Raw genomic sequence first — 26896 nt, forward strand, 5'->3', positions numbered from 1 at the left:
AGGAAGAGTCAAGATACAGAAACAGAGGCAGAACATGCACTTGTGAGTCAGAGAGTGTGTGTGCGAGTGTGTATGAGTGTTTGCTCTCAGACAGATAAAGAGAGAGAGAGAGAGAGAGAGAGAGGAAGACAGAGAAAGACAAATGGCCTCATTGAAAGATATTCCAGAGAAATAGCATTCAAGTGAGAATTCTAGTAAGAAGACGACGGACAGAGTGTGTGAAGCGGATGCAAAGATCCAAGATTCCTCTTATACAACTGACTAGGTGAATGAATGAATGAGTGAGTGAGTGAACAACCAGGACCAACACTGAACCAAAAGAGCCCATCGTGGACAAGAAGAAGAATAGAACGGCACTTGGTGATGTCCTCCATCTTTCCCATCCTCCACCCTTCCATCCATCCTTCTTGGAGACAGGCAGGGAAGTCTTTCCTCCATCCTCTCACATGCAACAGGAGCATCTGCTGAGACAGCAGCAGAATCACAGGAACCTTGTGTCCCCGTGTGAGAAAGACTTGAATTAATCCCACATCTGACCACTGCATTGTCCATGAGGATCGTATCCACACCACTCGTCCAAATCCAGAGGCTCGCCACTAAATACACACTAGAGACAACTAAATACAGGTAAGGATGCCTAAAATGGTGTATTATTAGTGTTTTATGGTCATTATGCTTGTATGAGTTTACCTTTGCATGAGCATCTTATCTCAAATGTATATTAAATGTTAATGCAAAATGAGAATGCTTTTCCTTAATCTAATTTCCTTAAAATGTTCCTAATCTGACAAAAAATTCAGTAACTATACAATTGTATTGAATAAAACTAGTCAATTTAATATAAGTATATAATTTATTAATAATGATATGAATCATATATATATATATATATGTGTGTGTGTGTGTGTGTATGTGTATGTGTATGTGTATATATTATGTAAATTAAATACTTTTATTTTTAGATAATATATATATCATAAATATATCATCTAAAAATATATATTATTATATTTTAAATGAATATTTAGGTTTTATATTATTATAGTGTTTTATAATATTTATATATATAAATTATTTTAATAAACATATTTTCATTTATTAGCATGTGGGTCATATTTCTGGGTTCCACATCCTCACGCAGGGCTTGCACTTCTGTTCTTGTGTGGCTGTGCTTACCATGTTGTGGAATTGGCCAGGTTGCAATTCATGATTGCATGTGCACACTAACACGAATTCCATCAATGACTTACATTATCCAAGTGGGCATCTGATCACATGAACTACTACACACCGACACACATACTAACCCACATGTGTGGTCAGAGAAGACAGAGAAGAACCTGTGCTTGAAACCATGTGTGTGTGTGTGTTGCATGCACAGGCGCTGCAGTCAGTGTGTTGCGTATGCTGCTCTGGTTGCATAACCGTTGCTGCTGGCGCACCCCTCCCACGACACTGCACTAAAAACTGCTAACACAGATGCACACACTCCCAGAATACTAATAAGTGTCAAAAACCTCAACCAAACACCCAGAAGTCCCTGTTTGCTTCCTGTACTGTAGATTCAACCTCCTGTCACAATGAAGATTCAGCAATCGATACTGTCCATCAATATCTCAAAGGAGGAAAGCAGATTAATCTGTTTCTGTGCACCTGAGGTCATGCCAACATCAGCCCAAAATAATTACTTTGTACTGATAAATGTTATTGGTACTTGTTATTAGTGTCACTTGACTGGGGTGAATGAAGCCTTCAAAACCCTCTTAAAGGGGTCATATGATGCTTTTTTAAAGATCATTATTTTGTGTATTTGGTGTAACAGAATATGTTGACATGCTTTAATGTTCAAAAAACACATTATTTTTCAAATACTGTACATTATTGTAGGTCCTCTATGTCCCGCCTCTCTCAAACGCTTCGTTTTCTACAAAGTCCCTCCTTCCGACAAGCGCAGTCTGCTCTGATTGGCCAGCTGACCCAGTGCATTGTGATTGGCCAAACACCGCAAGCACTCGTCGGAAATGTAACGCCCCTTACCATAATCGCAAGCTTAATCTTTCAAAATAAATGTAAAGACAGAGCCCGAAACGGGAACAGAGTCGCGTGACAGACACAGTGATTAATATGTGTTTGCAGTACACAAGCCACGGTTAAGACAGCTGACTCCCTGTCTTAGAACTCTTAGACTCACTCTCTCTCTCTCTCTCAATTAAAAAATGACATTTCTATTTTCCAATGTATTCCTCAAGAAACAGCTCCAGACTATCCAGTCCTATATTACATTTTCCTGTTTTCATCCATTTATGACTGCTTCCAAAATATGATAGAAATCCTAGCATTTATTTAGAATAAAAAATAGCATTAATAGCAGAAATTGCCATTCCTTTACAATGTTTTGACAAGGGCTTTTTTGGGGTCATTGATTATTTTGCATAGCTGTGTAGATAAATACATGTTGTGGTGGTAAAATAAGTTGAATTCAATGATTAGCCAATGTTTTGTGATAATTAAGATTCATTTAATGGCTTGTTTATGTCACACTGCTAGTGCTAACCTTTCAAAGCTAATTGCTCTCAATTGGCCAGTTTCTAACATTGTTAATAATGATCTTTGCAACATGTCCTGTGAAAAGGACTAGGTGATCTGTGTCAACAGAGGCTAAGGGAACAAACCGTCTCTCTCGTGAATGAACTGTGGGTAAAATGGCTGACGCCTGCTCTGAATGACAGCCACTGAATTATTAAACACTGCTGCCTTCTCGCTAAAACTAGCATGACCTATGTTCTCTACAGCAGCTCGACACACACACACACACAACAGCCATTTCTAACAGCGAAGATGTAAACCCTCTGACAAAACCTCAATCACACTTATCACACAGTGCAAGACAATGATAGACAATGATATCCATACATATTTTCATTTTCCAGAACCATTTCACAGCTTCATCTGCTCCATCTTCAACTGATTTTTGAAACACACAGAATTGTGCTTGTTCTTGTAGATTTATAATACAGCCAAAAGCCACCATTAAATGCCATTGTGATTTCTTTAGTATTAGTAGGTAAATTGTGGTTCTAACACATCTGCATTTTCATATGTACAACAGTTGACGGCATCTAAAACATAAACCTTTAACATGAACAACTGCATGAATAGCAAAGCCTTTGGTTTATAGAATTTATGGAATTTTAGTTTGACATTTTATTAGAAAGCTTTTGTAAACCATACAGGCATTTTCAATCATGGTTGTGTCAGTTAAAGGATTAAAACCACAAGTCAAGTATTTAGTGCTACATTTAATGACTAGGACCAGAGAAACATTTTGAAGATTTAAACTAGAAATAAACTAGAGTTGTTAAATTAAGTTTATTTCAACTATCATATTAGCATGCTGGTGGTTCCTGCGCTGCCATTGGTGGATTTTGAAACCAATTTTCTTTTCGGTTTTTGTTTGCATATAGTTTTGTGCGATTGTAAAATAAGTACATGAATATAATACGCAAATTTCCATAAAATAATGTTTTATTAAAACACTTCAGTTGTAGCAATAGATCTTTTCTTTTGTATTATGATGCACACATGATTATAGAAAAATCTAGGGTGGAGACATGTATCTGTCTATCAGCTGTTGAATATATCTCAATGTTGCATTTGTTTCACCTGCATTTTATATTTGTTCAGGTTTGATGATAATAAGAGATAATAAGAGTGCAAATGACTTTATAATATTTCTTCATAATTTATTTGAATAGCGCATTTTACAAACAGATTCAGAGAAAATCATGATGTTAATGTTTATAATCTCTTAATATTGTTATGCCTTACAGTCAAATTAAGCAGATTAGAGCTGGGTGATAATATTGTTTACATTTTGCAACAATATAAGCAATAGTTATATATTGCTATAATTTGCTTTACGTGGGTATACTGTATGTATGTGGATAATATTTACTGTATAAATAAACATTTTTAAAAAATAACATTTTGAAATATTTCATTATTTAAAAACATTTAAAGATCTTTTAAAAATATATTTCTCTGACTATTTAGTTTTTAGGTTATTTATAAATATACATATATAAATGGGTTTGCATTCTAGATGCTGTCAAGTGTTGATATTACATACACTTTATGTACAAACATGAATGAGATCCCCTGTGACTGCACGTGTGAGACTGGCTGCAGCCGTAAGGGCAGGGCTCAGGACAGGTTTTGTGAGACAGAGGTGAACAGCTGATAGCATCGCTGGCACAGGACATGGTGCCCTCTTGCTGACTGTCTCACTGCACAAGTGGAATGCATCCAGAGAGATGCAGACATGGGCAGCGGGGAGAGATGTGCTTGTGGAATGTGTTGGGTGGTACCTGTGTGTATTTTTGTTGTGTGTGTATTTGTGGGAGTGAGTGGGATATGAGGACAGGAATGTTTTAGATATTTTGATGACTGTGCATCTTTCTGTTTTATATCACATTCTGAACACAGTGGACAATTTTCAGTGATTTAAAGTGATTTTTACTTCTGTAATATAATATTTTTCAGCAAAACAGAGTATTTAGGATTTGATTGGACCGTGGAAAGCAGGTGTATTTTTTACCAGAATGAAGCCAGACTGGATGCTAGATAGTCCGTGTATCATTCGATCATTCGTTTTTTGATTTAATATTAAAAGTAGAAAAATGAGAAAACGGCTCCTTTTTCGTTTTTTTGTTTTTTTCCCGAAAAACGAGAATTCAGCTTAAATTTTTGTTTTTCGTTAATGGGTGGAAAAATTAATAAAGAGCTTGAATATTCGATTTCTACATGTGGCCGGGAATTAAACGCCCCTTTCTGCTGATTGGTCAGCCAAAGATCAAACCGTGCCGTCGTCAGTTCTTCTGCAGTATCATGCAGCAGAATAATAGTCCTCAGAATCACTGAGTTGGAAAAAGTATCAGACACATGTGTCAGTATTTTGTTGAACCACCTTTTGCTTTAATTACAGCCTTTAATCTGTTGGGATATGTCTCTGTCTCTACTAACTTTACACATCTAGACTTGGCAATATTTGCCCACTCCTCTTTGCAGAGCTGCTCAAGTTCAGTTAAATTTGATGGTGATTGTTTGTGGACTGCAGTCTTCAAGTCATTCCACAGATTTTCAGTGGGGTTTAAGTCTGGGCTCTGACTAGACCATGCAAGGACATTCACCCTTTTCTTCTTCAACCACTGTGTGCTTTGGGTCTTTGTCTTGTTGGAAGGTAAACCTTCTTCCCATTGACAACATTCTGTCAGAGGGCAGCAGAAATGCCCCATCCATTTTTCCTTCTATCCTGACAGGTGCTCCAGTCCCTGCTGCAGAGAAACACCCCCATAACAGTATATTACCACCATGCTTTACTGCAAGAATGCTGTTATTTGGATGGTGAGCTGTATTGGATTTCCTCCAGACATTTCATTTGGTGTTGAGGCCAAATAATTCAATTTTAGTCTCATCTGCCTCAGAATCTTCAAGGTGCGTTTTGGCAAAGTTCAGTCATGACTGCATGTGGCCTTTCTTGAGGAGTGGCTTTTTTCTCACAAAAAAAGAGAAAACCCCGCCCTCGGGAAAAGGCAGCAAGGGGAGTGAGGCCATGCTGCTTTAGAGAAGAGGAAGAGAAAACTAGAGGTGCACGTAAAAATCTATTCATATATGAATCGCGATTCTGTCTTCTAACGATTCTAATGGATTCACAGGCTGCTTCTCAATCGGGCTCAAACTGATAAGCGATATTAACTACGCCGTTGTTTACAATACAGCCGGAGCACATGCCGTTGAGGTGAGGGGCGTGATGCACTAGAGGCGGTTTAGCCAATCACAACACACTGGGCTAGTTAACCAATCAGAGCCCATCGCCTATTTCTGAGGGCGGGGCTTCATAAAAGAAGAAAATGATCAGCGCGTTTCTCAGAGAAGGGACAGAGCGGTGTGGAATAAAGGTAAATTGTGTGGAAAATAATGTGTTTTTTAAAAAACGAAGCATTAACATACAGTATGTTAGACTGCACCCCATAAACACAATCAAGCCTAGAAAGAAAAAAACAAGTGAACCACCCCTTTAACTTTCTACATACATATACTCAGTATTTATCCCCGTTCAGTTCTCCTCTTAAAGAAATAGATCATCTGAAAAGGAAAGTTTGCTGAAAATTTACTCACCCTCAGGCCATCCAAGATGTAGATGAGTTTGTTTCTTCATGGAAACAGATTTGGATAAATTGATAATTTCATCACTTGCTCATCAATGGATCCTCTGCAGTGAATGGGTGCCGTCAGAATGAAGGTCCAAACAGCTGATAAAAAAAACATCACAATAATGTTCAATAAAATCCATCCCCTGTTGACCTCTCAAATAAAAATCCCCATTCATTTATAACTTTTTTGGACTGTTTTCACTTGTAAACAGTGCTTGATCCGTGCATATTTCACTCCTTATTCAGATGAGACAACCTTTTCACTGTAGAAAGAATCCTCATATTTTAGCCAGAAGCATTAGTCTAAAGTTAAAAACACCTTAATGATGAACTTGTTTCTTACTAACATGCAGCTTTCCACTGCACACTACGTTAATTGATGGACTAGAGTGGTGTGGATTACTTGTGGATTATTATTGTAATGTTTTTATCAGCTGTTTGAACTCTCATTCTGATGGCACCCATTCACTGCAAAGGATCCATTGGTAAGTGAGTGATGTAATGCTAAATTTCTCCAAATCTATTCTGATAAATCTGATGATCTTGGATGGCCTGAGGATGAGTACATTTTTTTGGATCATAGAGGCCATAGAGATCATAGAGACCAATGGCTTACCATGCTTTTGGAAATCCCAGCTCATTTCAGTTATTTGCGGTTTCTATCTCATCCTTGCTGCCTCTCTTCATCATGTTTTGTGCTGACAGGGTCGAACACACACATGATTTCATTAAGTGCAACAGTGCCGTGCAGAGCAGCAGACAGTTGGCCTGCTTTAATATGTTATCTGCTGTCTGTCTCTCTTGATTGAGCCTCTTACATAATGGAGGAGCTTGTCCTATCAAATATGAAATCCTGTGTGCGATGAGAGGCAGAACCATGCTTTACTCCTGACAAACAAACAAACAAATAGAAGTTAATCGATTCACAGGGCTAAAGGACATACATACTGGAGAGCACTAGACTAACATCACAGTTATAACTAAATGTTTTTGTAAACGCTATAACAAAAAAGGATTACACTTTATTTTAAAGTGTCCTTGTTACAGTGTAACTATACATTTAAATGATATTTGAATAATATTAATTAACTACATGTACTTACTATATGGTTAGGGTTAGGATTAGGGTTTGGCTTAGGGTTACTTGCATGTAATTATGTATAATTAATTGTTATTACAATAGTAAGTACATGTAACATGTGTAACAAGGACACCTTAAAATAAAGTGTTACCCAAAAAAGTACCAAGTTAGTAATATGGTACTTTAGGGTTCCATGTAAATACACTGGAAAATACACAATCCTGAATAAATGTGTTTTACTAACAATAAAATAACATCTGTTGGGATATGTCTCTGTCTCTACTAACTTTACACATCTAGACTTGGCAATATTTGCCCACTCCTCTTTGCAGAGCTGCTCAAGTTCAGTTAAATTTGATGGTGATTGTTTGTGGACTGCAGTCTTCAAGTCATTCCACAGATTTTCAGTGGGGTTTAAGTCTGGGCTCTGACTAGACCATGCAAGGACATTCACCCTTTTCTTCTTCAACCACTGTGTGCTTTGGGTCTTTGTCTTGTTGGAAGGTAAACCTTCTTCCCATTGACAACATTCTGTCAGAGGGCAGCAGAAATGCCCCATCCATTTTTCCTTCTATCCTGACAGGTGCTCCAGTCCCTGCTGCAGAGAAACACCCCCATAACAGTATATTACCACCATGCTTTACTGCAAGAATGCTGTTATTTGGATGGTGAGCTGTATTGGATTTCCTCCAGACATTTCATTTGGTGTTGAGGCCAAATAATTCAATTTTAGTCTCATCTGCCTCAGAATCTTCAAGGTGCGTTTTGGCAAAGTTCAGTCATGACTGCATGTGGCCTTTCTTGAGGAGTGGCTTTTTTCTCACAAAAAAAGAGAAAACCCCGCCCTCGGGAAAAGGCAGCAAGGGGAGTGAGGCCATGCTGCTTTAGAGAAGAGGAAGAGAAAACTAGAGGTGCACGTAAAAATCTATTCATATATGAATCGCGATTCTGTCTTCTAACGATTCTAATGGATTCACAGGTTTCAAAATCAATGTTCTAAAGCCGCGGTTCTCAATACTGTTCCTCGCGTCCCCCTGCTCTGCACACGCTCTGCATCTCTCTCTCTCTCTCTCTCATTCAGCTCAGCTCCAACAATTAACTGTTCCAATTATACACTTATTTTCACATAGCTATGAGAAGCGTTAAACATGCTGTTGTCGTACTGTGTTAAAGCTTTAATCAGGATAAAACTGTATATTAAAAGCTAACATAAGCAGTAGCATTTACAAATAACAGCGTATCTAAAAGTGTGAGACAACAACAAACAAAAAACATAAGCCTACCATTAAAAGCCATGCTTGCACAGGTTCTGCACGATCCTCTTCAATAATATCCTCTGCTTCTCAATCGGGCTCAAACTGATAAGCGATATTAACTACGCCGTTGTTTACAATACAGCCGGAGCACATGCCGTTGAGGTGAGGGGCGTGATGCACTAGAGGCGGTTTAGCCAATCACAACACACTGGGCTAGTTAACCAATCAGAGCCCATCGCCTATTTCTGAGGGCGGGGCTTCATAAAAGAAGAAAATGATCAGCGCGTTTCTCAGAGAAGGGACAGAGCGGTGTGGAATAAAGGTAAATTGTGTGGAAAATAATGTGTTTTTTAAAAAACGAAGCATTAACATACAGTATGTTAGACTGCACCCCATAAACACAATCAAGCCTAGAAAGAAAAAAACAAGTGAACCACCCCTTTAACTTTCTACATACATATACTCAGTATTTATCCCCGTTCAGTTCTCCTCTTAAAGAAATAGATCATCTGAAAAGGAAAGTTTGCTGAAAATTTACTCACCCTCAGGCCATCCAAGATGTAGATGAGTTTGTTTCTTCATGGAAACAGATTTGGATAAATTGATAATTTCATCACTTGCTCATCAATGGATCCTCTGCAGTGAATGGGTGCCGTCAGAATGAAGGTCCAAACAGCTGATAAAAAAAAACATCACAATAATGTTCAATAAAATCCATCCCCTGTTGACCTCTCAAATAAAAATCCCCATTCATTTATAACTTTTTTGGACTGTTTTCACTTGTAAACAGTGCTTGATCTGTGCATATTTCACTCCTTATTCAGATGAGACAACCTTTTCACTGTAGAAAGAATCCTCATATTTTAGCCAGAAGCATTAGTCTAAAGTTAAAAACACCTTAATGATGAACTTGTTTCTTACTAACATGCAGCTTTCCACTGCACACTACGTTAATTGATGGACTAGAGTGGTGTGGATTACTTGTGGATTATTATTGTAATGTTTTTATCAGCTGTTTGAACTCTCATTCTGATGGCACCCATTCACTGCAAAGGATCCATTGGTAAGTGAGTGATGTAATGCTAAATTTCTCCAAATCTATTCTGATAAATCTGATGATCTTGGATGGCCTGAGGATGAGTACATTTTTTTGGATCATAGAGGCCATAGAGATCATAGAGACCAATGGCTTACCATGCTTTTGGAAATCCCAGCTCATTTCAGTTATTTGCGGTTTCTATCTCATCCTTGCTGCCTCTCTTCATCATGTTTTGTGCTGACAGGGTCGAACACACACATGATTTCATTAAGTGCAACAGTGCCGTGCAGAGCAGCAGACAGTTGGCCTGCTTTAATATGTTATCTGCTGTCTGTCTCTCTTGATTGAGCCTCTTACATAATGGAGGAGCTTGTCCTATCAAATATGAAATCCTGTGTGCGATGAGAGGCAGAACCATGCTTTACTCCTGACAAACAAACAAACAAATAGAAGTTAATCGATTCACAGGGCTAAAGGACATACATACTGGAGAGCACTAGACTAACATCACAGTTATAACTAAATGTTTTTGTAAACGCTATAACAAAAAAGGATTACACTTTATTTTAAAGTGTCCTTGTTACAGTGTAACTATACATTTAAATGATATTTGAATAATATTAATTAACTACATGTACTTACTATATGGTTAGGGTTAGGATTAGGGTTTGGCTTAGGGTTACTTGCATGTAATTATGTATAATTAATTGTTATTACAATAGTAAGTACATGTAACATGTGTAACAAGGACACCTTAAAATAAAGTGTTACCCAAAAAAGTACCAAGTTAGTAATATGGTACTTTAGGGTTCCATGTAAATACACTGGAAAATACACAATCCTGAATAAATGTGTTTTACTAACAATAAAATAACACTGAAACTCAGAAATTGGTAGTACATTTTCACAAGTAATTACAACGATATGGCAAGTAAGGCAGAAATAGTATTTTCTGGAACAACATATTCCAATAATCTTGCTTTTATTTACAACTTAAATATAGATTTAATATAATATTTAATATGAAATATAGATAGATAGATAGATAGATAGATAGATAGATAGACAGACAGACAGACAGACAGATAGACAGATAGATAGATAGATAGATAGATATTACACAGCTCTTGCTACTCTACTCCTTTGTAAAACCGACTCTCATACCAGCCAACCGATTTCAATCATTGCTTCTTTCTGTTTTCAAAAACTAAACTAATTTCATGCCCATTATTTATTTATTATTTGATTTGATTTTTTGAAGCGTAGCCATATTAGGTTGGGTAATGTTCAGTTGGTTTGTGCTGGGATCCTGATCACCCTGTTGGGGTTTATTTTGAGATAATGGCTGTTATTTATATATGGTAAAGATCTCTAAACAGTAATGCCTGAAGTCTTAGGAATCATTTCACTCATCACATCTCACGGTTTCCAACGCCCATGCACCAGCTGACTATGCTGATATCAGAAAGCTTATTCGCACGATGTAATGCTAAATTTCTCCAAATCTATTCTGATAAATCTGATGATCTTGGATGGCCTGAGGATGAGTACATTTTTTTGGATCATAGAGGCCATAGAGATCATAGAGACCAATGGCTTACCATGCTTTTGGAAATCCCAGCTCATTTCAGTTATTTGCGGTTTCTATCTCATCCTTGCTGCCTCTCTTCATCATGTTTTGTGCTGACAGGGTCGAACACACACATGATTTCATTAAGTGCAACAGTGCCGTGCAGAGCAGCAGACAGTTGGCCTGCTTTAATATGTTATCTGCTGTCTGTCTCTCTTGATTGAGCCTCTTACATAATGGAGGAGCTTGTCCTATCAAATATGAAATCCTGTGTGCGATGAGAGGCAGAACCATGCTTTACTCCTGACAAACAAACAAACAAATAGAAGTTAATCGATTCACAGGGCTAAAGGACATACATACTGGAGAGCACTAGACTAACATCACAGTTATAACTAAATGTTTTTGTAAACGCTATAACAAAAAAGGATTACACTTTATTTTAAAGTGTCCTTGTTACAGTGTAACTATACATTTAAATGATATTTGAATAATATTAATTAACTACATGTACTTACTATATGGTTAGGGTTAGGATTAGGGTTTGGCTTAGGGTTACTTGCATGTAATTATGTATAATTAATTGTTATTACAATAGTAAGTACATGTAACATGTGTAACAAGGACACCTTAAAATAAAGTGTTACCCAAAAAAGTACCAAGTTAGTAATATGGTACTTTAGGGTTCCATGTAAATACACTGGAAAATACACAATCCTGAATAAATGTGTTTTACTAACAATAAAATAACACTGAAACTCAGAAATTGGTAGTACATTTTCACAAGTAATTACAACGATATGGCAAGTAAGGCAGAAATAGTATTTTCTGGAACAACATATTCCAATAATCTTGCTTTTATTTACAACTTAAATATAGATTTAATATAATATTTAATATGAAATATAGATAGATAGATAGATAGATAGATAGATAGATAGACAGACAGACAGACAGACAGATAGACAGATAGATAGATAGATAGATAGATATTACACAGCTCTTGCTACTCTACTCCTTTGTAAAACCGACTCTCATACCAGCCAACCGATTTCAATCATTGCTTCTTTCTGTTTTCAAAAACTAAACTAATTTCATGCCCATTATTTATTTATTATTTGATTTGATTTTTTGAAGCGTAGCCATATTAGGTTGGGTAATGTTCAGTTGGTTTGTGCTGGGATCCTGATCACCCTGTTGGGGTTTATTTTGAGATAATGGCTGTTATTTATATATGGTAAAGATCTCTAAACAGTAATGCCTGAAGTCTTAGGAATCATTTCACTCATCACATCTCACGGTTTCCAACGCCCATGCACCAGCTGACTATGCTGATATCAGAAAGCTTATTCGCACCTTTGTGTGTGTGTGTGTGTGTGTGTACGAACCAGTAAGAGCGCGTGGTTATTTTTGGCTCTGCCTCACAGCTCTGCGGTGCCGTGGCAACTCGAATTAATGTGACTGACAGTTACTGGCTGATCGGTGGTTCTGTGACCTCCAGAAAATGAAGGAGGGTTTGGAGCCACATCCTGTGTTCACATCCTAATTAAATCATTGTAAACACATCCTAATTAAATCATTGTAAACAACTAAACCAATGAGCGAGATGGGAAATAGAATATACAGAGGTTATTTTGACTACTTATTATGGTCTGATTGGTCACAACAAATCAAGGAGCTGGTTCAAAACAAGCATGTTTTTGTGCGCTGGCCTGCGCATGTTCAAGAGTGTGAGGGGGTGGGTGTGAGTGGAGGTCCACGGCTGTCGTGGAGAAGAGTGTGAATCTTCAGAAATGGATGGATGGGGGAGGAGGAAAAGAAGAACAAAGATAGTGGGGTGATGCCATAAATAGACAATCTCGCTTACGGTGCATTCACATCATGTGTGAATTACCATGACCGTGTTCGATTCCTCTAGTAAATTCAATCAATTACTTATTTCTCGACTGCTGAAATACATTATTTAGGTGTGTAGTGTGAATACATTCCCAGATAAATCTTCAGTGGCAGCATTATCCTTTGACCTGTGATGTACTAACAACCGTGAAAATAATTTACTTGTGTATAGTATAATTTAATCACTTAAATTACTTGTGTACTTGTTTTACTTGTGTAAAGTATAATTAAACCACTCAGACTTGAAAAAAAGTCACTCAGCTTGCAATATAGTACTGCGAGTTTCTTTCAGTTTTTGTGCACTATCTCACTCATAACGCTAACATGGATCCATATGTGACATTATTATTGATGACAGCAAAATACATCATATTAATTCCTCTATTATCTTGCACAATATTTGAGAACAAGTAGGCCATTTTGTCACGTTCACACAGCAATATGGTTGTCAGTTCTGTATTTGAGAGTAATACGGTTAAGTTCACACACAGTTAGATTTTATTTTATTTTTTAATGGGAGGCACAACTTGGCCACGAACCACAAACTTGCATGCACCCGCATTTTCTGCAAACCTCTGCTGTATGACTGGAACAGTAGGATAATGGCCTATGTTTTTTTGTTTGTTTATTTGTTACTTGACAGCGGTGGCCACTGTAAGCTGTCTTGGAAAAGAGCCTTGTGAAGATTCTTGACATTCTCATTTTATGTTTTACAGAAAAAAAAATAACAATACACAGAGGGTGAGTAAATAATGTCAGTAAATAATGAATTTTCATTTTAGGTGAAATGTCCCATTATGTGTTGATGTCACTACCATTGGTTTTTATATAAGCTCACAGCAGGCTTTCATTAATTTCCGAGTTTCCAATGTGTAATTACTCCAAAAAAAGTCCAAAGACTGTTTTTACTAATCAGAATCTTGTAATTATGGTAATTCCAACATGACATGAATGTACCATTCCTCTTCGACTCTGCATGCAAGCGAGCAGAGCACTGTGATGCGACAAAACGAGATGCTCCTGTGATAATCATTAAAGTGCTGTCACGCACTTGTTGTGTAAGCAGCTTTGTTAATTATAATGGAAGTGTTCTATTTTTTCGCATAAGATCACAAGCACAGTGTTGATGTGGAGTAAAAGGACGCATGTTCTCTTTCTACCTTTTCTGTTGTATGTAGGTCAGCTTCCTCTCTCTGCTTCTCTCTCCCTCTCTCTCTCATTTTCCTCTCTCTAGTGCATTCTCTATCATCACATCTTGCACAGCATGCAGAGAACTGTAGATATGTCAGTGTGCTCACCACTGTTAATAAAGCACACAAACATTCACACACCGCCCCTAACCACAATTTTTTTTTCTCAGATGGTTTAGTCTTAACTGTCATACAATTTCACACGTCCATCTAACCCAAAATTACTTTCTTAAATGGACTTGTCCTGGATTCTGGTCCTGGATGCTGACTAGTCAATATACTGTAGCATACGAAACTGGAAACTTAATTAGTGTCCTTAATATTATGCTAAAATACTTTTTTTTTTTTTTTTAAACAGTGAGATACTCAAACCATGCTATTGTCATGACTAAAGAGGGTGTGCCTCATGCCTAACAACTTCCTTTTAGCTGTTGACAATATATTCCCAAATATATCACAATACTACTCAAATGTGAAGCTGAATCGCTCTGGATAAGAATGTCTACTAAATATCTTAAATGTAAATATAGCACAGGATCATTCAACATGCAACCAACATGAACAACTCAACATGAAATCAAAACATGCACATTACAATTTATTGGTAGTATATATGTTATTCTAAAGAAAAACAGTTTCTCTACGTAATCTTTATTTTGATAAGCCACACCCACTTTCACCTAAATAAAATCCTGTCCTACATTTTTCTTGTTGAATACCCTCTTTCACTTTATGAAATATGTCACATTATGGAAGTAAAATGGGTAGCAAACAGTAATTCACAATTGACTTCATATAAGCACAGGCAGCCATTTTAGAGTTGTGGGCTTCTGCTGTGTTGTGTTGTGTTGTAATGCATGTATAGGTCCATAGCAGTGGGACAGATTGTTCTATGATCAGGTCCTCAGCCTCTTCCTCCACAGTGCCCATGCCCCACAGGGCCGCAGATGGCAGCTGGCAGATAGAGCAAGAGAGTTTTTTAGACTGGAAAAGATGCTGCGGGGTTCCAGATTTCTGCTGTGAATGGACATGTTGCGCAGATCACAGTCTTTTGCACAGAATCAGCTCTTAATTTTTCTTCATCAGAATTTCCCCACTGCTGTGTTTTTAGCTCTAGATGACAGGACACTTTTTAGACACTGTTCCCAAGAGCGCAGGCAAATGGCATGAAAAAAGCTGAGCTGTGTCCTTGCATTAGCATCACCTGAACTGTTTTATTTTTTTTTCCTCCAGGAACAGAAACGACACTACCTATGAGTCTGCATATCTGCGCCACTTTGGGAAAAGTGCTAGAAGCGAGTAAGGTCTGGCGAGACTCCTGAGACACTCTCTGACCTGTCACGACACCAAAGAGTGGACGCACAATCTGTCAAGCTCAACGCAGACCCCTTAAGGAGTTCTGGTCTTTTAAGGACTGGGAGAACACCTTCGAGATCTTTCCAAAGCCACATGAGCACCTCCCCGAAAAACTTATCAGAACAAAGGTCAGGGAGGTTGTAAGCACAGCCAATCACGAGGAGAAGCAAGAACAGGGCAAGGTCATACCACAACGGGACTACCACAACGGGGACCTGAAACAGGAAGAAGGTTGTGACATTGAGGTGGATGTAGCTTTTGTCACATTGTTTGCATCAGTTCCTTTCTGAAACTCACCAAGCATCCTATGAGACAGTCTACGGACATTTGGCTAACAACAGTATTAAGCTAAGCAGTATTTCTTAGTAAGATCCTAAGATTCTCTTCAAGGTACTCTGTATTTAGGTCGTTATTGTATTTATGTCCTAATAAATGTGCTGTAACAGTGTAAACACTGAAACAATTGTCAACATATCTTCTAATATTGAATGTGACACTTTGTAGTGTTCAGCCATTCATTTGTAAGTAATAATATCCTGTTCCATTAAATTAACAACTCTGTTGTGTAATATCAGTAAACAGGGTGTAAGTTGTTGCCTCAAGACTTTGTTAACCACTAGAACCACAAACTGCAACTTCTCGTGACCTCCGAAGCAAGACACAGTCCTCCATTGTCCTTCAGGGCCTTTTTTATACTGTGCACTGGCTGGAAGTCTTTGCCCATCTGTGCCACATAAAGACTCAGGGTGACGCAGTCCATGACCAAGGAGGGACTTTGAGACAGCAATGGACAAACCCATCCGTCCTCACGTCCCCTGCAATGGCTGAGTGTCCTCCCCCAGTGCACTGAAGACCTACTCTGCAGGAACGTACTCTACACCCAGTTCCTCTAGCCAAGAACACCAAGCCTAAGAGTGAATGTCCTGCCTGCGGCGCCAACCTGTGACCATCCCCATGGACACTGTCAAGATCATCCAGTCGGAGAAGTTCCCTCTGGAGGGTCCGGCTCCAGTGACCCAGCCTCGCTACGCCCCACCTCCCCGCGTGGCCTGGGATGGAGGAGGCGAGGGGGAGGTGATCGTCAACCAGGCATGTGGCGACCTATCCATGGAGGTCAATGGCAACACCGTTCTCCCACCCAGACCCTTAGTGTCTCCTGCCCCTGTCCTCCGCCGTGAAGCAAGTTATCTTGCCCAGCGCAAGGCCAGCACATCTGACATCTGCTACCACCAGTTCCACTACAAGATGGACAACGTCATCGTCAACCAGTACGTGCTCCGCTCTTCCTCTACCTCTTCCTCCTCATCCTCCACCTCCTCAGGCCCTGTGATGCCATGCGAACCACTGGACTGCCCCACCTGTGGACACACCTACAACTTTGCCGGCAAGCGCCCACGCATCCTGTCTTGTTTGCACTCAGTATGTGAGGAGTGCCTGCAGATCTTGTATGAGTCCTGTCCCAAGTACAAGTTCATCTCCTGCCCCACTTGCCGCCGTGAGACCGTGCTCTTCACCGACTATGGGCTAGCCGCTCTGGCCATCAACACCAGCATCCTCAGCCGGCTTCCGCCTGATCCGGCAGGGACTGTGCAGTGGGGCAGCGATGGTGACCGCAGCTGCTATCAGACGGTGCGCCAGTACTGTCAATCGGCTTGCACTTGCCACATTGCCAACCCTCTTTCCTCCTGTGGCATCATGTAGAATGGAGAGGATCCTGAGCTCATCCCAAAAGCTATTCCACCATCTGAAAACCTTGAGTCACACATATTCACCTTCTCCGAAGGGTCACAGATGTATCTACAGTATATATATAATAGCACAGGATGCTATGTGAACTTAAAGTGAAAAGGACACTTGTGTGTAAAGTCAGAGATATGAAATATCAGAGTAAATGTATTTTATGTATGAACTGATTTCCCTATAGCCCTCGATCTCTTGTTTGGATGTGTTCGTCATTGACATCTCTTTAAATGGGAATGCCAAGGGAAGTCTATCTCCCCCTATCCTGGGTATAATACAGACCAATAAAGAATTAAAAAATCAAACTGTTTGTTTGGTCTAAACTTAAACTTAAAGTTAGGTGCTGTAAGTGACTAGGCCATTTTACTAACATCCTCTAGACTTAGTCATTGAATTAGGCCCCACCCATTCCTACAAACACATGCCCTCTATCCAAAATCACACCCTCTTTAGACATACCAGCCCAAATATATATATATTTTTTTATGAATATGAAGGATCATATTTTCTAGATCACATTACTGACCTGATGGAAATACATTTGACATTACAGATACTTACATATATTCCACAAGACAGAGTTGAATTTACACAAATTACCCTGTTCAAAATGTACATATTCTTGGTTCTTAATATCATGTGTTTCCAAGCATCAATTACTGTTTGTAGCCTTTTCTGATAGTTGTGAATAAATTTATATTGTGCATACTATAGATAAATTCAGTTATTATTTTGTACTGTGTAGTACAGTATATTAAAATCCATCTCTCTTTTTAAAAATGCAAAACATCAGATTCTGCTAAGGGAATGTAAACTTGTATGAGTATGTAATCTTGCAAGCAAAGTGGTGTATTGTATATTTTATTATATTAAACAATTGTTATGAAATCACCTTAGTATTACAAAATAACAAATTATTTTAGCAGCAAAAGTTAGTTTTACAGACTGAGATCATGATAAATGAGAAAATAACTATAATACAATGAATGGATCTAGTGATGAAAACTACACATTGGTAGCATTTTGCATTGTAAATTTATAAACAATAGGATTGACAAAAACAAAGTGAACTGACAGTTAAAAAAACAAGTATCCATTAAGTACATGAAGACTATTAGTACTACTCAGTACGTTATTTAAGTGCAGCCTTAAATACTTGACTAAAACAAGCTATACATATAAAAGTGCCATAATCCTCAGGTAAATGGGAGGTGTGAGCCACCATCACTGGGCATCAATGTGGCATGAATGTTAGAGACGTGTAGTCATACTTCTACTCCTACTGAAAAAGCTTGGCATTCTTGTTTTCTTCTTAGGCTGAAAGCTTGTGTAATAAATGAACATTAAGAAATGTAAAAATGATACATAATCATTCAAATAGTAAGTATTTCAAATGTTTGCAATAGCAATCTAAAGAAAATGTAAGACTTTAATTTTCTCAAATTTACCTTTTGCTTTCTCTGTCAGACTGTTGTGTTTCCTGCCTTCTAAATGATGCAAATTTCAGCTTTTGGATCTTACTCGGCTTTTTGTGCTCATTGTCGGGTAACTGGTTTAACAAACAGAGCAGCAGTCATATTATAACTTTTAACATCCACATGTCATGCTACTTAGACTAATACTACTATTAAAGGGAGAGTTCACCCAAAAATGAAAATCAGTCATTTACTCATCCTCATGTTCCAAAACAAGACTTATTTTTGGCAGAACACAAAAGAAATAGTCTAGTAGAATGTCGAAAAGTGGATGAGGACCAGGGGCTCCAAAAAGTGCTATAAAATAGTGCTCATAAAAGTATATATAACCTTATGACTTTATAAGTCTTTATAACTACACTCTATAAGTCTTCTGATGGTATGCAATAGCTTTCTGTGAGAAACAGACTGAAACTAAAGTCTTTATTCACTGAAAATCTTATCAGCTGTGGTCAAAATTAACTTTCATTGTATGAAAGCAGCTTGGACAGTCTGTTATAATAATTCTTTTAACTCAACAGAATAAAAAAAAACATGCAGATTTCGAAAGATGTCAGGGTGAGTAAATGATGAATTTTTGGCCCATTCACTATTTACTTACAGAATCTTTACCATCAGATTCCTCGACTAAGGCATCTGCAATAGGTTTGTCTCGAACAAACCTTGTTCTCCCTGCTGATTGCACACAGCTGTTTCATATCACTCACTCACTATATAACACTCACTCAAACAACCATTCTCCCCTGAGTATTGTTCAGCCTGTACCCCGTTCCGAGTCTCTTTGTTTTGCCTTGCCTTGCCTTGCCTTGCCTTGCCTGTTCTCTGGTCTTTAATCCATTGAAAAGTTAAAACTTTATCCAACACAGGGCTGTATAACCACCAGCCCTGTGGTGTCCGATATGGCCAAATCGTCCACTCCAATATTTTTTTATTCTTGATTCTGCTCTGCTACACTTTATTACACATTACACCGCTTTGTTTGTTGTTAGGATGGTCTTCCTTACCAGTCTCAAACATGTCAAAATTATTGAGATGGCCAGTCAAATCAAAGAAGGCATGAATTCCGGTGAGTTTAAATTGTAAATGAGGGCAAGGTAAGAAATAAGTAGCAAAACATTTATTATTTTACATTAGAATTTTTAAACGACCAATAGTATTATGCAGTGATGCATGAGGATGAGCAAATAGAAGGAGACGGGGATGAAGGTTGAACCTCATCCTCTGTAGAGCCAAAAACTGGCTGTGATCCTTCAGATGTCAAAGCCCTACACTGGTGAAAATGACAAGGACTAGTTGTACTAACCGTCTCAAATCCAGAGTCCTCGGATTCTGATTTTACATTGGATAGTGGGACAGAGTCCCTAGAAATGGAATTTAATCTGTCCACACCAGGTCCAGGCTGTAAGTATAAATCCTGGTGGCCTTCGGTCACCCAACTCTCCAGAAGATTCCCAAAATTCCTATATAGGTTCATTGATAATGAATTTCTCTTGTACGGTATACTCTGTTTCTTTCAGTAGTCAATCAGAACATGTGAAACTCTTGGCAGCACCTTGACTTTCTCACAACTGACTAGAAACGTGCAGGTCGATTTGTCACATTGAACTAAAAGCACCTTTCTAGAGCCGCCCACATTCCGACTCCCATGTTTCTCAATCACCCTCTGACAACTGCTCCACTTCCGGTGCCGTTCCTAAAATCCTGAGCTCATGTTCTTGGTGGATCTGTCAAGACATGTTGTGAGGCTGATGAAACTTTCATAAAGCCCTTAAACAAAGTAACAGAAACTGCTGGTATGTGTGCTGAGAAGACGGCAAATAAGGTCTTTAATCCATTGAAAAGTTAAAACTTTATCCAACACAGGGCTGTATAACCACCAGCCCTGTGGTGTCCGATATGGCCAAATCGTCCACCCCAATATTTTTTTATTCTTGATTCTGCTCTGCTACACTTTATTACACATTACACCGCTTTGTTTGTTGTTAGGATGGTCTTCCTTACCAGTCTCAAACATGTCAAAATTATTGAGATGGCCAGTCAAATCAAAGAAGGCATGAATTCCGGTGAGTTTAAATTGTAAATGAGGGCAAGGTAAGAAATAAGTAGCAAAACATTTATTATTTTACATTAGAATTTTTAAACGACCAATAGTATTATGCAGTGATGCAAACTACTTGACTTTTTTGTCAAATTTTGCCATTTTGAAGTAAAAAAAATATAGGTCTTTTAAGTGATTCATAATTCATAATTAAATGTGATTAAAAAAATCAATAATGGAGCAATTTTTGACATATTAGACAAAAATGGGTTTGGTCCACCCCATTAATGTTACGCCCTTGATCCAGCATAATATGAAGGACCTTTTCAAATCCCTACGCATACATGCATGAGAGAAGTGAATAAAGTGAACCATTTGTAACAACTTAATGTAAGTGTTGTTCACTTGGCAACCGTCAATATTGGTTGACTACCAACTCAAGCTTGAGGAAATCATTTTTCACATAGCCTATATAATGCATAGTTAGGACCTGAAACTAGGACCATAGAGTGTCATTCAGTTCACAGCTATGCAGTATCTGCTGGTATGAGCCGTGCAGAGGAATAGACATTCCTGTGCATTGATAACATCAGCATTCCTCTCTGTGTAGGAAAAATGAAAATATGCAACATCAGAGATCAAAATGCAAACCACAAATTAAACTGTTAAACAATAATCATAATACACACGAAATACACACCCATGAAGATACAGTTTTTATATTTAGTTTAGTGTGATTAGATTTATGGTATTATGACTATAATCTGTGTTATTAAGTTTATTATATTATTGCATTATGATATTATTTATTGCACATAATTAGTATATATATATATATATATATATATGTTCTCACATGTTAATGCATCCAGAAGATGCTGGTCACAGCAAGGTCAATGCATTTCTTGTGTGGGGTCCTCCATCATGACCTCCCCAGGCCTTCGGGCAATAGTCACCACACCTGTAAAGTTGGAAATAAAAATGTCTATATGACTTGTTCACTATATTTCAAGCTTCTGAAGCCATATACCATAGCTGAGGAATAGACATTTACTGTAGCCTATAAATCATACGACATTTTTAATACAATGATACATTTAGGCTGTTTGAGATCTAGTGTGATCGAATGATTGAATCAGTAAGTTGACGTTTAAGTGTAGATCTTTAATAATCCTTTCCAAAATATTTTTAATCCGACTGGAGTTCCTCCTCGGGATTCGGAATATTTATTTAGGTCTTACAAGGAGTCAGATCGGTGGTAGACTAGATGTAATTTGAAATTATAACCAGTGTTGGGGAAAGTTACTTTTAAAAGTGATGCATTACAATATTGCGTTACTCCATTAAAAAGTAACTAATTACGTTACTTAGTTACTTTTTATGGAAAGTAATGTGTTACGTTACTTTTGCGTTACTTTTTAAATCTGGACAGGGCTTGCTTTGTTTTTAAAATAAAAAAGTTATATTTTTGGCAAATATAAAAGCCTTTTCACACCAAAAGTGAAATGAATAAGCCTCAGGCTGAAGGGAAAGCACATTTACGTCCGTACAGTAGAATACAGAAGAAGAACTTTCAACACACTTCAGCAATAAACAAAGACACACAAATGTTTGTCTAGAGTAATTTGTGCTTATTAGTATGATTGAACTGGATCATCGAAGGTCAGAAGCAAAGACATTGCTTAATAGAATGGGATTAAATACATAAAGCATATTTGTGTTGTTTAACATTTAATTATTGCAGGTTTGCGTCATATTCTGAGTTGCATTATTTTTATTCATTTTGAGGAATACTGAATCTGTGTGTTTTTAGTTGTTTTTTTTGTGAGTGAGATGAGTTAATGCATATTCATATTTATTTTAGATCTACAGTAACATCTCCTGATTTCTCTCAACATGGGGACAGGAGAGCTGTCCGTCAATACATTTGAAAAAAAGTAACTTGCGTTACTTATTTGAAAAAGTAACTCTCTTGTAAATTAAAAAGTAATCCGTTACTTTACTAGTTACTTGAAAAAAGTAATCTGATTACGTAACTGACATTACTTGTAATGCGTTACCCCCAACACTGGTTATAAAACATGGTAAAAATGTCAATTACTAAGTATAAAGTAGGCCTACATATCAAAAAGTGCTTTCTACAGTCTTGAGAATTGAGGAAAACGAGTGCATGTAAACATTCACATGGAACATGTTGAAAATGATGAATCTGATTCTCAAGCTCAACTCGCTGACTTGAGTTGAGCTTCAGGACCTGAAGAAATCTCCATGTGTTTCACAAAACCTGCATCATGCTGTAGCGTGGAACGTTTTGAGGAGGAGTCTGTTTAATATCGCGTTGGTTGTCAGTGAATATGCTAGGTTTTGTCCTATTGTGTCATTTAAATTGTTATGTACGGATAGTAATTAACCTGCTGCATTGTTATAGCCAGCCTATATTTCCTTTCGAGGCTATAACGTATTCTGGGTGCATTTCTCCTACTACCCACAAGAGGCTGCAGCATCACAGCTAACTGACTTGTCATGTAACTCAACATTATCTTTACCAGCAGGTCAAACAGTAACGTTACTAGGCAGATGCAGCGAACCCATGCAGATTTAAACCCGTCACCGACCAATACTGGCTCATAGAACAACCGCCGAGAGAGCTTGTCTTTAAACGGTTTAATAAAATTACATGTATTTTCTCTTGGTTTACGAATGAATTGTTTTATTTAATTTAGGTGGCCGCACACGTCCCTCTTGAGGATGTCACGGCATTACGCGCGCTCGCTGACAGAATGATGGCACGCGCTCCTCTCCTCACCGTAGCAACCGTTAAACAACATTCAAAACTGCTGCGGGTTTGACAATATGGAGCGGTTTCCACCCAAATTCAGTAAAGTGCTGGTGACACCTGACCCGCAGTACATCCCAGGGTGAGTTCTCAGTTATTACCCTGTATTATTATTAATTCATCTGTTTCTTGTTTTGTTCCAGAAATTAGCTGTGTATGTTAAAGAGTTTGAAAAAGTACTTTTTTTAAATTATTATTTTGAATGATAGTTTAAATATAGTTTATAGGTCTGGGTTTATGAAATAAATCTTACAAAATCCTTTCTATATGTAACGTGACAGGAGACTCAAAACAAACAACGCGTGTCTGTTGCCAGCAGTCATTCTAGTCTACTGCCAGATGTCTCAGCACAGCCAGCGAAGGATCGAACGCAACTGTTTTGAACGAGCGCACATTTTTTTAACAACCAAAAAGTTTTGTTGTCTGTTGTGGAAGAACAGACGTTCCTCTCGTTGATAGCGGAGGAGTGGATCCAGCGAGAGCTTGATGGGGCGACGCGGAATGAAAAATATTTTTTTTAGAAGTCGTGGTAGCAGAGGCGGCGCAACTATAATGGCATGTGAATAATCCCGCCCACTCTAAAGCGGTACTGAACTGCAGTGGAAATGCAAACCGTGTCGAGCCGAACCATGCCGTGCCGTACTGAGCCGTGCCGAGTCGTACCACGCAGTGGAAAAGCGCCATTAGACAGCTAGCTTTCCCAAGGCAGATGAACTTAGAGTGGTTTCAATCAATCGCGATCAAATTGATTTGATTTTGACGCAATATTTACACTGAAGCTCGCAGGCGGCTATGGTAAGGGGCGTGACATTTCCAGACCAGGTGCCAAGTGCTGCCAATCACAACACATTTCGTATTTCAGAAGGCGGGCTTTCATTTGATACAGGAGCCGTTCATGCCAGACTGGGGAAAGAGGTGTTGTAATAATGTAAAATATGTGAAAAAATAATGTGTTTTTCGAACAACCTAGTATGAGAGCCTGTTCTAGTACACCCCCAAAACAAAATCAAGACTTTGTAAAAAAGCATAATAGGACCCCTTTAACTTTAAACCCCCAAGGTATTTCAATCTTCAGCATTCATTTTGCCTTTTTACCAAATGCACTTTTAATGTATTGGTTTAATAATATAATATATAACATAATATAGGCTATAAAAGCATGTTTAAAAGGACACTCAAAACAAAATGAAAATGCTCTCATCTATTCGCCCTCAAGCTGTCCCAGATGTACATGACTTTCTTTTTTCAGATGAACACAAACAAAGATTTTTTGAAAAATATTCCATCTCTGTGAATCCATACAATGCAAGTGTATGGGACCTGCAAAGCTGACGCTTCATGAAGGGCTACATCAGCTAATTGTGAAGCAATGCGTGACTCGAGAAGTGACGTGGAATAACAGAGGACCGTCACTTCTTGTGAGTTTCACAGCGCATTAATTTACATCAGACTTCACAACATGCTAACGAAGCGTTGAACAGTTGGTCAGAAGTGATGGTTTATAGTTAAAAATTTTTTAAATATTAGTATTTTTCTTTGCTTCAGAAGGCATTGGTTCATCAGCTGGGGTCATGTGGATTACCTTTGTGTAGTTTATGAAGCATCACCATTACGTGTCCCGTACACTTGAATTATATGGACTTAAAAGTATTATAATATAATCATTATTGCCAACATCTGCTGATGGTTTTGTTTAGGTATGCAGGCTACTGTCCTCAGCTGAAGTATCATGTGGGCCAGACTTATGGTCAGTTAACAGCAAAGCTCCTATCTTCCCCGGAGGTGTCTCACTCACAGAGGCTTGTGCTCCATACCGGGCGTCTCCCATCCACAGAGGAGGACACAGGACCCCGCAATGAAATCTGGAGAAGCCGACATGGAGGCAGCAGGAGCCTGGAGAAAATGATTCCGGGATACACAGGTAACAGTTTGGGGGGTTGCAATACTTGGCATCTAGTTTGCAAAACTGTTAACATGCACTATATCTCTCTCTTGTGCTCCAAGGTTTTGTTCCATTGCGTCAAAACTACTTCTGCAAAACATATGCAGAAACCTGTCGAGATGCACTATCAGAGTTCAACCAGGAACAAGAAAAGAGACTGCGTGTGGCTTCTGCTGACCTGTCTTTTTCTTTCAACAACAGCGTCCCAGACTTCAAAGTAAGCTGTCAGAGTCGGATTGCTTCTCTTTCACAGCTCTCCTGTGTAGGGTCACCCTGTTTAATTATACATGCTAAATATCCAGTATCAAAGCAGGTCAAGTGTCACATGCCCTGTAAATGAAAAGAAGTACTGTTACTAAACAAGCTCTCCAATCAGGACACCACATGATTTCAGCCAATTATCACCCCATTGTGTTACAACAAGCTGTGAAGGTCCCCTGATTCACAGATGATAGAAGCTGTTTTTTTTAGCTATATTCATCAGCTACCTTTTTCAATTTGTTGTTCAGAAGATATTTACAATATCTAGTTATAGTTAATAAAAGCTGAATCTGATGGTTGTCCTTTGTTGTAGCCTAAAAGATTGAACAGCCCTCTTACAGCCATATCTAAAGATCCTGCCCCTTACAAGGCCCCGGACCCCTGGAAGCCACAAGGCTCCCCGTACCTCATGGAGGAAAGCAGCCCACATAAGTATTTCATCTCAGGTTAGCCAATGTTGGGCTTACTAAGAAGCAAATGATGGTGTTTTAAATGTACTGTAAATGTGATGAAGGTGCTCAGAGCTCTCAATTTTGTACCAATTTGTAATAATTGTCATTTTGACAGGTTTTACTGGCTACGTCCCCAAAGCCCGGTTCCTCTTTGGTGCTGGATATCCCATCATCACCAACAAGGCACTGATCCAGTTTGACAAAGAAATTAAGGCAGGTCGGATCTCATTCAACTTGCAAAGGGAGGAGTCTGCCAGCTTGCCTCTGATACCCACAATATACCCCTCCAAAACAGGGCTCCTACCCTCCTACATGGGGCACATACCAGGTATGTGTAGATGGTAATTATGTTCTTTTGTAGAAAGCTTGTTATTATTTATAGTAATTAAGCGAGGTAATTATGTCAACAGGGTACAGATTTCAATATGGCCATACATTTGGGAAGCTCACCAATGATGCTTTGGGTCACATTGGTACACAGAAGAAGAACACAGGGGAAAACAGACTGGACTGAAGACCCAAAAGTGCAAGTGAAATCAGTTATCACACATA

The 26896-nt window shown here is 38.4% G+C and overlaps 2 protein-coding genes and 2 long non-coding RNA genes across 4 annotated transcripts; 2 read left to right on the forward strand and 2 right to left on the reverse strand.

The window, feature by feature from the left end:
• Positions 1–17871, forward strand: LOC107555535 (RING finger protein 208-like). Its single transcript, XM_016238361.1, has 2 exons — positions 1–627; positions 15478–17871. The coding sequence occupies exon 2, from the start codon at positions 16519–16521 to the stop codon at positions 17299–17301; it is 783 nt and encodes a 260-aa protein (XP_016093847.1). The 5' UTR covers positions 1–627; positions 15478–16518; the 3' UTR covers positions 17302–17871.
• On the reverse strand, positions 6414–23714 carry LOC107555538 (uncharacterized). The gene is made up of 3 exons (XR_001605173.1): positions 23704–23714; positions 22864–22877; positions 6414–6475 (listed from the first exon to the last, which is right to left on the reverse strand). It is a non-coding gene; the product is annotated as an uncharacterized lncRNA (long non-coding RNA).
• On the reverse strand, positions 18200–19490 carry LOC107555537 (uncharacterized). Its single transcript, XR_001605172.1, has 3 exons — positions 19417–19490; positions 18789–18889; positions 18200–18664 (listed from the first exon to the last, which is right to left on the reverse strand). It is a non-coding gene; the product is annotated as an uncharacterized lncRNA (long non-coding RNA).
• Positions 23707–26894, forward strand: LOC107555534 (protein FAM166B-like). Its single transcript, XM_016238360.1, has 6 exons — positions 23707–23771; positions 25387–25610; positions 25694–25848; positions 26206–26338; positions 26460–26672; positions 26755–26894. The coding sequence occupies exons 1-6, from the start codon at positions 23707–23709 to the stop codon at positions 26856–26858; spliced, it is 894 nt and encodes a 297-aa protein (XP_016093846.1). The 3' UTR covers positions 26859–26894.
• Positions 26895–26896: the final 2 nt, after the last annotated feature.

This window comes from Sinocyclocheilus grahami, unplaced genomic scaffold (genome assembly GCF_001515645.1).
Source record: "Sinocyclocheilus grahami isolate Dianchi unplaced genomic scaffold, SAMN03320097.WGS_v1.1 scaffold536.1, whole genome shotgun sequence".
NCBI classification, from domain to species: Eukaryota; Metazoa; Chordata; class Actinopteri; order Cypriniformes; family Cyprinidae; genus Sinocyclocheilus; species Sinocyclocheilus grahami.